We start from the raw sequence: 11,316 nt of genomic DNA, 5'->3' as shown, positions 1-11,316 counted from the left end.
ATTTATATAATTATATTTTTCATTTTCTTCTTTTAAACAATTAAAACTTACAATCAATACAATGTATAAATGTTTCTAATTAAGAAAATAAATCACACTAAAAATTAAACCATACCAAGTTTGCTAAAAATTAAACCATACCAAGTTTGCTTAAACAGATTGTTAATTAATCAAATTGGTTTAGCACCCAAAATAGTTATAAGAGCTTTCAATAGGTTTGTACATGTGTAAAACTATGTCTGCACATGTTAATTTGGGCTTAAGTAAAATGAAAACACCTTATACATCCAATAAAAGGAGACAACCAACATCAATTTAAAATTTAGTTATGCCAGATATATCACTATCAAATCATTTATCATATATAGAACTAGTAATTAATTTCATATACACATAAATTGATCTCTTTAAAATCTAAACGATCATACATCTTTAGCTTAAGACCGAAGCATCATCATGATTAGCCAATTCTCTTTTTCTTATATGGTATGTAACTTTTGTATCAATGTTCTATTATTTCACCATTTCATTTAAATCTTATGAGTATCACGTGTTTTTACCACATGAATAACATTGGATACATATTTTCATGGCTAATGTTAATGGTTATGTGTAGGCTAACATGAAGACTCTCTCTAAAATAGCAATAATTTTATCATCAATGATGATGTTGCTTCCTGGCATAACACACTCAATTGTTGTAGAGTCTAATGGAAGCTATATCAAATCAGCTACTTTTTTGTCTGAAAAGTTTGAAGTGGGACCAGGAAAAATTGTAGTAAAAACATTATTAGATATTGACTTTCCAAAGGGTCACATTGGGGTCAAGAGTTTTGATGTTGAAGTAGTTGATGAAAATGGTAAATCTGTACCTTTGTATGAAACTTACCTTCATCATTGGTTTGCTGTAAAATATATTGAAAACATTACCATGTCAAACTACATTAAAGAATCTCACGACCTTCGCAACGGTATCGAATTCGAAAGAAATGATGGTATGTGCCAAGGTTTTTTGCTTCCACACTATTGGGGCTTGGGAGGAGAATCACGAGGAACATCCTCAAATCTTCCAGATCCTTTTGCAGTTGAATTAGGTAATCCTACAAAATTAAAGGATGGGTTTAAAGAAAAATGGTTATTTAGCATCATGGTTATTGATACTCGTGGTGCACATGATAGAAAAGGTTGTTCAGAGTGTAGGTGTAAGCTTTTAAATCTCCCAACCAACTTTTACAATGTCACAATGGGCATTAATGGTCAATTATTGCCAAGAAATTATAAAGGAGGACTCTTTTGTTGTCAAGATAACTTGCAATGCAAATTAAGAAATGATTTCCATGGCCCAATAAGAAATCTTTCCCTAAGATACAAAATAAGGTGGGTTGATTGGGATGAACACCAGGTGCCTCTTAGGTTCTATATACTTGATTCAACTGATCGTGTAAGATCAAATGGTTCTACACCAATTCATGATTGCCAGGTAGATGATTTATTCAATATATACTATAGTTTAAAAATATAAGCAAACTTTTGAAACTCACTTATATTCCAAACTAAGCTATTAGGCTATTAATTACTTTTTTTTTCGTGGGTAAGTGAGTAACATAAATTTCTCAACTTGTTATAGGCGGAATATACTATTTCAAGAAATCATGACAATGACTTCCCTCACGTTAAGAAAGCAAACATCCCAATGACAAAAGGTGGTTATCTTATATATGGCACTGCTCATATGCACACTGGTGTTGTCAACACTACTTTATATGGACAGGTAATATTTGAATTTATTTTTTGTATTCCTATATAATTTATATCATGTAGATAACCTTATGTTAATTTTTTTTTTCATAAATTTGTCAGTAATAAAATTTGTTGATAAATTATATATATTTGTAAGAAATTAACTATTTTAATGCATCTTCTCTAAATTTATGTTTTTGCTTTACTTAGGATGGAAGGGTTTTATGCACTTCAAATCCAAAATATGGAACAGGAAAAGAAGCAGGAAATGAAAATGGTTACCTAGTTGGAATGTCAGTTTGCTATCCAAAACCTGGTTCCATCAAGATTAAAGACGGCGAAATTCTAACATTAGAATCCATATACGAAAACAAGTTTCGTACTGGAGCTATGGGACATTTTTATATTTACTTGGCAGATCAAATACCAAACAAGGATTTGAATATTTGATGTGAACTATTTATTTATCTTTCTATAACAACTTATTTAATTTGTAGAATACTTGTAATCCATAAATAGTGGTTATAAATTATCACTATGTGTATTAATGTTGTTTTACTTTTAGTCCATTGTTTGGTCTATAATTGTGTTACTTTTGGTTTACTATGTCTTGGCAATTTGTTTTACACTCTACTTATAAAACATTCTATTCCTGTATCAATAAAATGGAAATATTAAGTTTGTCCATGTATGATTTGAGTATCATCTGGCGTGTTGTAGATCTTTCACCACATGTCAGTTGTGTTAGCTTTCTCTAACACTTATGCATATAGCTTGGTCCATTGAGTTCTTCTATAGGCATCATTTGATATTTTCTACAAAGACAAACTTCTAGTCCTTTTTAGCACCCCGTTCATCTGACGCTTTCAACTAATACTTTGTTAACTCTTGTCATCGTCTGACAAGTCTTTATCTCGTTCTCTCATCGTCTAGTGAGTCTTCGCTCCCACAAATTCTTTCGATATTGTGATGAAATCTCCTAAGATAAGTGTCTCATGTTCACTTCTACCTTGAAATTGGGAACCCAAGACAGGATCCACGAGGCAACTCTTCTTCATGATGTCGCAAGTGACCCTCATTCGCTATGGGTTAGGTTGTTATGACTCAGGGTTTAAACCCTAAACCCTAAAAAGTAATATCAATAATACAAATATTAAGACAATATTAATAATAAAAGTATTAATTTTAAAGAAATGATAATAATAATAATAATAATAATAATAATAATAATAAAGTATTAATTCTATGAGGAGAGAGAGAAATAGAGAAAGGAAAGAGAAAATAATATATACACTTTTAATCACATTTCAACACTACAACTGCATCGTATCAACTAAGGTTAGAGAAAACTGACATTTTTTTAAAAACTCATTCTAGACAATATGTGTCATCATATGAAAAATAGCATACAAAGAAAAAAAAAACAAATAAGGATGGTTAGACCAAACCCATGAAAAAAACAAAGAAAGAAGCTCCCAAGAGTAACCTAAGCAACTACATTTATCATTTATATATTTATTTAATTAGTAAATTTAGTATCTTAGGGAGGTTTCTGTAACCTCATCCATTTTATTTATTTCATTTATTTTATATATTTTATTATATATTATTTATCTTCAACCACACACTTATTCATTTTATTTATTTTATTTTATTTATCTCTATTTATGCACTGGTGCATTTTTTTATTTATATTCATATGCATTGGTCCATTTTATTTATTTTATTTTATTTATCCCCAGTTACACACTGGTCCATTTTATTTATTTTATTATCTATAGTTACGCACTGGTATATTTTATTCATCTCTAATTACACACTAGTCCCTTTTATTTATATTTTTATTAAAAAATTATTATTTTTTATTTAACAGACTAATATATGATAGAAATAATTTAGAAAGAAAATTCATTGTCTAAGTATGATAAGACTACAGATAAATAAAGATTTGAAGACATTGTAGATGGAGGTTTCACCTTGAGGATTCAAATGATATTATTTTGACAATCATGGTAAAATTCTACAAAATTAAGTCAAATAATTTTTATACAAAACAAAATTATATTACTGAAATTGTAAAAGATGAATTTTATATAATTTTTGGTATGCTATTATTTTACATGATAAATGTTCTCACTTTCTTGTCTTACTATTGGTGAATGAAAATAAAACATACAAATTTGAAATATGACTTACAGATATAAATGCTCCCAACTATCCTAACTCATTCTCTGTTGTCATTGTTGCAGTTTTCCTAGGAACCAATTGGATCACGAATGTTGTGGATAACTCAGGTACCTTCGTGGGACGAGACTTTTCATACTAACATTCATAGAAGATAAGGATGCACCAATCGTTCTAGAAGGACCCATTGTGATTACCTTCTATATGATGCCAACCCTTTATATTAACCCTCTAATAAACATGTTTCCCCGCCATTATAGGATAACATAGTAGTAGTATGAAAGGAAGGATTTATATATAAATAAAACTCTTCTTTTCTCTTTAAGAAAAATAAAATAAACATGTAAAATAGAAGAAGAAAAATTCAATGTAAAAATTGTATCACACACATATATGTACATAAATTTTTGTATTATATCTCTCACTTGTGAAGATGTAATTTTTTTTAAAGAATTACCTAAAAATAAACATATATATAAACTATTAATAAATTGATTAATTAATATTTTAAGGAAATAAATAAAAGAGAACGTTACAGTTAGATGGTATCAAAGTAACATTGAATGTGAGACTTGTGAAATATGTCAATCAGATTTGTTTTATGATTGTTAACTTGTATAATTCCAAATACAAAATACTAGGAGGAACAATGAGTTGACCGAAGCAGTACAAGCTATTAGACACATGGTCGTTGCACAATTAAAAAATCAAAATACTTAAGGAATTATTGAGTCATAAGGTTTAATTGAATTTAGGAGAAATAAACCTCCACAAAAAAGCTAAATTGTGGATTAAAGAGATGGACAAAATATTTCGAGTTATGAATTGTTCTAATAACCAAAAGGTAAATTAGATTGTGTTTATGTTGGAATGAGAGACTGAGTAGTGGTCGGATAGTACCAAGAGATTACTAGAAGGAGGAGGAATAATCATTATCTTGGAAGTATTTAAAACAATTTTTTTTAAAAATATTTTCCCAATGATATGAAGATAGCAAAAAAATAGAATTCATGCAATTAAAACAATGGGATATGTCAGTTGGAGAGTATGCTTCCAAGTTTGAGGAGTTAAGGAACTACTATAATTTCTTTTATCACCCAAATAATAAAATGAAGTGTATATAGTTTAAGAATGGACTTCGGTCTGAATTGAGAAAAACATTAGGAATATTAGAAATTTTGATTTTACTACGCGTATTTACAAGTGCATACTTTTGGAGGATTTTGAAAAAAGTCAAAATAATAAATTGAGATGTTTCGGACCTTAGCCAAACAAAAAAAAAGGCATAATGGGGAAAATCTTATAACCTCCCCCAATAGAAATCCCACCCAATCGATTTTCTAGGAAATTCAAGTAGGCATGTAAATAGTTACATTAGGTGTCTAAAATATGGACAAGATCATTATGTCAAAGACTGATATTTTAATAGACCTATTTGTTTCAAGTGTGGAAAACCTAGTCATGTATATTTTGGATATGGACATGAATTTCAATCCTTCTGTATATAAGGCAAGACCTGTGATAATAAGGAGAGTCTACACCATGGTTGAGGTTGAAACTACTCAAAACCATGATCTGATTCAAGATATCGTTTCATTAAAGATTTTTTGTCTAACTTAGGCGTAACTCATTCATTAATGATTATGTCAAACATATTGAATTGCCAACCTCCTTTCTAGATTCTATTTTGGTTGTTTCGACTCCCACAAGTGAATTTGTAACTACCAATAAAGTTTTTCTAAATTGTTCATTGAAAATATGAAATTCCTTATATATTTAATTTTTCTACCTCTATTTTAATTAGATGTAATTTTAGGCTTGGTCTGGTTATTTTCCAGTCAAGTCCTTCTTAAACGTGTAGAGAAATCATTAATATTTTCCAACACTAAGAATCTTTTGAAAACATCTACCAACTTTGTAAGTGAACCTTTAAAGAATGAAATTAAAGTATGTTTGTTATTGTCTTTTGTGGAATTAAAAGAGGTAGTTGATTTGAAAAATATAGAAGTTGTTCAAAAATTTCAAGAGGTTTTCCCTAATGATATTTAGAGTTTGTCACCCAACAGAGAAATTGAATTTTCAATAGTTTTGATGCCTAGAATTGGAACAATTTCTATAGCTTCATATAGATTGTCACCCTCTAAACTGGAAGAACGGAAGAAACAATTAGAAGAGTTACTTGGTAAATAATTCATTCGTCCTAGTGTGTCACCTTAGGAAGCTCATATTCTATTAGTTAAGGAAAAAAGACAGAAGTTTTAGATTGTGTGGATTATCGTCAATTAAATGAATTCATCATTAAGAATAAATACACTCTCCCTAGAATAGATTACTTGATGGATCAACTAAGTGGAGCCTCTGTGTTTTCTAAGATAGATTTATGGTCAGGATATCATCATATTAGAGTAAAGGCAGGAGACATGCGCAAAACAACATTCAGGACTTGGTATGGTCATTATGAATATCAAGAGATGCCTTTTGGTGTAACCAATGCTTATGTAGGGTTCATGGATTATATGAATGATATTTTTTGTCCATTTTTTTTATATCATTTTGTAGTTTTTTTTTATATATATGGCATTCTCATTTATTCTAAAATAATTGAGAAGCATGAAGAACATCTTGATATTATTGTTCAAATTTTAAGAGATAAATAATTGTATGCTAAGTTGTCTAAGTATGAATTTTGGTTGGAGAAGGTAAATTTTTTGGTACACATGATTTTCAAAGAAGTGTCACTAGATCTAAATGATGGGGGTTATTTCTCGGCAAGTGAACTGAGTCAACTATAATACACTTGATAAGAGGGGTTATTGTATCCTCGGGGACTTTATGAATGCATTCATGGGAAATCTTGTAAATAGTTGTGAAGTAAACAAAATGTAAATTATATGAAGTTAAAATTAGGTGCAAAAGGAGAAGATTTTATTTTAATATGATGTTGGGATTGAATAGACTTTGTAACTTTCTTGCACTCAATGGATTATAAATGCAATGTAGTTCAAATCCATTGATCCTTAAGCTCAAACCAAGTTGATCACTTCATCATGGTTATCTAGAAAAAAAACTACTATAATCAATCCACTACAAGAAAATCATTAAATAGTAATCAAAATTAGAGACAAAAAATAATTTGTCACTGAATTGACTAAATTTGATACTATTTTAGAGACTAAAACATTATTGGTATCTAAAGTGGTTTCTATTATTAATAAAATATTATAAAATTATTTCTAAATTGGTATTTAAATTAACTACCAATGTTTTAGCTACTAATATTTTAAATTCTAAATTAGTCTCTAAAATAGAGACTAATTTAGAACATAAGTAGTTAGTAGCTAAAACATTGGTAGCTAATGGTTAGATACTACTTTAGAAACTACTTTATAATTTTTTATTAATAATAAAAACTACTTTAGATACCAATAATTTTTTAGTTTATAAAATGGTCTCTAATTTAGTCAATAGACTAACTAATTATTTTGGTATCTAAAATTAGTTTTTATTTGTTGATTTTCTTGTAGTGATCCTAATATGAGTTGGATAGACACTTAACAAGAAACAACACTTTAAGGAGGCTTAAGGACAAATCAATGGAGGACAATGTCATCCAAATGAAGAGCCAAACTCAAATACATCATGAGTGTCATGTCCTTATCACAAACACTTGGCGGAATTGAAAGGAAAGCAAGAACAAAACAAGAACACAAATAGAAACACAATTGAAATGTGTAAACTGAAAAACTGGACATAATTGAATCAAAAAATGAATCTACCAATTGAAATCATCAAAGGAATAAGATGCACCGAATAGAAACTTAAAACAGCACCTAGAACAAGAATAAACGGTAGAAATTGAAGAACAAGCTAAACTACCGATTGGAAATGAAAATGGAGATGAAAGAAGATGAAACTTATGTGGATGAAGACTTGAATGAGATGGAGTTGGAGATGAACATGCCACTTGGTGATGGAGCTCCAAGATGAGTGTAGAAAGTCGCCACTTAAAGCTCTCCAAAAGCTCACAAGATAAGACTATGGAAGAAGGAGAACCAATTCTCTCTCAAATTGAGTAGAGTTTCTCTATATCAAATATCCAATCTGTATTTTACAAAGGCAAGCACCTCTATTTATAGCCTTAGAGGTGCTGAAATGTGAAGCTAATCAAATTCAAATTTTCCTCTAAATGACACTCACATTGGCGCCAACTAGAGCATGAGGAAAGTGTGACTTCCTTTCTAGTTTTGGCACCTCCTATATTACGCCTACACTCTCCCCCTAAGTCACATGGACAATGTGACTTTATCTAATACATTTACACCTATTTATTTAATATCCACACCACCTACAACTATACAAGAGTAATTCAAATGATGCTCTTTTATTTAATGCTTGGCCTTGCCCCTCATGGTTTGGACTTGGGCTTTCTTATGCTTGGCCTTCTTGGGCTTGGGCTTTGGGCTTTGGGCTTGGGCTTTAGGCTTGGGCCTCATCTTTTTGCAAAGACTAATAAGAAGAACTTTAAATACTTTGGCCCTTGTCCATTTCTTCTATTGATAACATCTTTTTGATTCTCATCAGATCCCTTAACTTACAATAGTTTGAATCTGAATTATTGATGGAATAGTTCATGCCAAACACTTTAATTCCCTCCCTAGATATTGAAATCTTTGGATGATTTGATTTAGTTCAGAAGATGAAAGATTTTCCCAATATCATTCGACTTCTAAAAGCAATAATAGTGATCCCTCACACATGAAGCATTAAGCATAAAATCAAATCAATTTAATTGAATCATTCATGCATTTATAAATAAGAGAGTACATAAATGTTACATTTTCTTTCAATCCCAACGAGAAGGAACTTAGCTACTCATATTAATGAATACAAGAGAGTGAAAGTTTAAGTAAGTTAGCAACTAAGGACACATTGAACTAAATTTCGCTATTTTGCTTCATCTTCTCCTTTTTCCACCATTTCTCCAGACCATGGCCTTTTCTATTTATAGTGTTGAGTTCTTGGCCTTGTTTTGCATATGAATCGCTTAACACATAGTGGATCTATTCAACATATTAGCTTTCTTCAGCTCAAGGAATCTTATGCGCTCAGCTTCTTTCTAGCCTAACTCAGTGAATTAGCCTTTGTTTTCCACAAGGTTTCCTTTATGCTTAACAATTCATGGCCTTTGCTTAGCATCTCAATTCATTAGACTAAGCTTCTCTTTGGTGCAGATTTGCTCAGTGCTTCTTTAGGTGCTCAGTGCTTGGAGGCTATTCTTTCATGTCCTTTTTGCCATCAATCCACTCAGCACTTAATGCATGCACTCAACGGATGTTCTATTTCTCTCCCTTTAGGCTTAGTTTCTATTTTTCTTTCATTTCCTACAATATTTCACCAAATTTCACATGAGATTATACATGCCATTATAATTAGCATTTTAAGTGGGAAGAAGTTCAATTTATATTATTTTATTTTGAATTTACCCAATTTAGGCTCATAAATCAATGTAATAACTAAGAGCAATTGGCACATATCAAACTTCCCCCTAGATCCTTTCTTGCCCTCAAGCAAAGAACACTTGTAGGTTTCTAAAGCAATAAGACAATAACACGCTCTGATGATTGGTTGGCTCAAGAACTAGTGTGAGTATATTCAAACTTAGTCATTTCACTCCTTCAAGTAATATTTCTACTAGAGTTAAACAATTTACTAAATTTCAAAAGAATGATAAAGTTGCACTTCATCACACCTTATCTAATTTCAACACAACTTTATCATTATTTCGCAATTAAGTGGTTGTAATTTATTTGCTTCCCATCCCAACTAAGTGTTTCACTAAAGTAATCATTTCAGTACCCAAAAATTGTTTTGTATATAATTTATAACCTCCATTTATACACATTCATCTTCAATCACTAAGGTCTAAATTTGGCTTGTAACTCTGCTAGGCTAAAGAAGAAATATGGATTTTTCTTGGATTACAAATCCATTCATTCATTAGGGTGAGAGATCATAGTATAGTATGCACATAATTCTTGTCTCCAATTATTTCACAATTTAGCTTGGTAGCCTTGATATGATTTTTCTTATTGTATTGGTGTCAAATTTTTCACTTAGTCATTTGGCTATAATTTTTCTCTTTTTTGATTGAGCATTTTCTTTTCTTGATACTAATTTTTCTTTCTTTTTCATCAAACTTACAGTTCTCTTTTCCATGTCATAGCCTAACTATTACCTTGCCATTCATTATTTTCTACATATACTACTACTCTCTTTCCTTAATGCTAGGAAGGGTAGGATTTTAGTATTTTTTTTAGGTTCAAGTATGCACAACACAACATATTAATTGGCTAAGACTCAATAAGGAACAACATATTCATTTTTCATTTCAGGTTGGCTTTTTTCTTTAGATTACCAATTGTAAAGAAAAATATGCCTTGATCCTTTCCAAACTTCTTGTGCTTAATAATAGTCCAAAATTCAACACAAAACCATGAGTTTACCTAATACTGATCCTTGCCACTCTTTGTCATTCTAATAAACCTTTAGGCACTCTCACTGGATTGGACTCCACCTTGTGCTTTCTTTATTGTGTGAAGTATAGCTTCACGTTTCCTAACTTTTTCATTTCATGGACTATTTTTCTCTCATGACAACTATATGAATGGTCACAAAGTTGGGCTTAAAGCTAGTTTTGAAAATATAACATATTTTGAAGCTCGACCAAAAATATAATCAAAGTTCAAAATCCAGCTCGATCATTTTGTAAATTGAATTCCCGAACTTGGGGGTTTGTGTACTACTCAGTATCAAAAAATAATAATATAATATTACTCATCTTTAAAGTGGGGTAAAATCATCTATACATATGAATAACTCAAATTTTCTTGAAACTAATTATGTTACAATTGACTAATCAGTCCAATATTTGATAATAGACTAATCAATCCAAAAGTCTATAAATATAGTTTTTTCTCCGGTTAGTACTTACTTAATCTCATTCATTCACTTAAATGTTCATTTCTCTTTCTAAATTTTTACTAACTTGAGTGTTGAAAAATCTTTTGTCGATGGATCACCACTCAACACTCCATCAATCCAATAACCCTTCAGGTGGAAAGATCAACTCGTCTAAAAGCTTATACATCTACCTTAAACGGTTCCAACTCAATTTTGGTATGAACAAAAACTATTAAATAGAAAATGAATTAAAAACTTTAGATAACGTAATTATTTTAAAAAAATACAATATAGTTAAAAAATAATTATCTTATTGATATTAAATAATAAATATGTTACTTAAATAAATTATATACCTAAAATTATAGGTATCTTAATTCTAAATATTTATTAGTCTTGTTTATACTAGTTAGTACTTTTTAATTTTAATAT

The 11,316-nt window shown here is 30.1% G+C and overlaps 1 protein-coding gene across 1 annotated transcript; it reads left to right on the top strand.

The window, feature by feature from the left end:
- The first annotated feature begins 622 nt into the window (after positions 1–622).
- LOC137820060 (uncharacterized) lies at positions 623–2,426 on the top strand. Its single transcript, XM_068623839.1, has 3 exons — positions 623–1,480; positions 1,628–1,771; positions 1,951–2,426. The coding sequence occupies exons 1-3, from the start codon at positions 623–625 to the stop codon at positions 2,188–2,190; spliced, it is 1,242 nt and encodes a 413-aa protein (XP_068479940.1). The 3' UTR covers positions 2,191–2,426.
- The last annotated feature ends 8,890 nt before the right edge of the window (positions 2,427–11,316 follow it).

The sequence above is a fragment of the Phaseolus vulgaris genome, chromosome 9 (genome assembly GCF_000499845.2).
Source record: "Phaseolus vulgaris cultivar G19833 chromosome 9, P. vulgaris v2.0, whole genome shotgun sequence".
NCBI classification, from domain to species: domain Eukaryota; kingdom Viridiplantae; phylum Streptophyta; class Magnoliopsida; order Fabales; family Fabaceae; genus Phaseolus; species Phaseolus vulgaris.
The sequence above is the reverse complement of the archived record's forward strand: the minus strand, read 5'-3'. Positions and strand labels throughout refer to the sequence as shown.

Excerpts from the sequence above, each read along its gene's own strand:
- LOC137820060 (XM_068623839.1), top strand. The coding sequence starts at position 623 with ATGAAGACTCTCTCTAAAATAGCAATAATTTTATCATCAATGATGATG. Across the intron at positions 1,481-1,627 it reads CACCAATTCATGATTGCCAG|GCGGAATATACTATTTCAAG; the intron begins GTAGATGATTTA and ends AACTTGTTATAG. Across the intron at positions 1,772-1,950 it reads ACACTACTTTATATGGACAG|GATGGAAGGGTTTTATGCAC; the intron begins GTAATATTTGAA and ends TGCTTTACTTAG.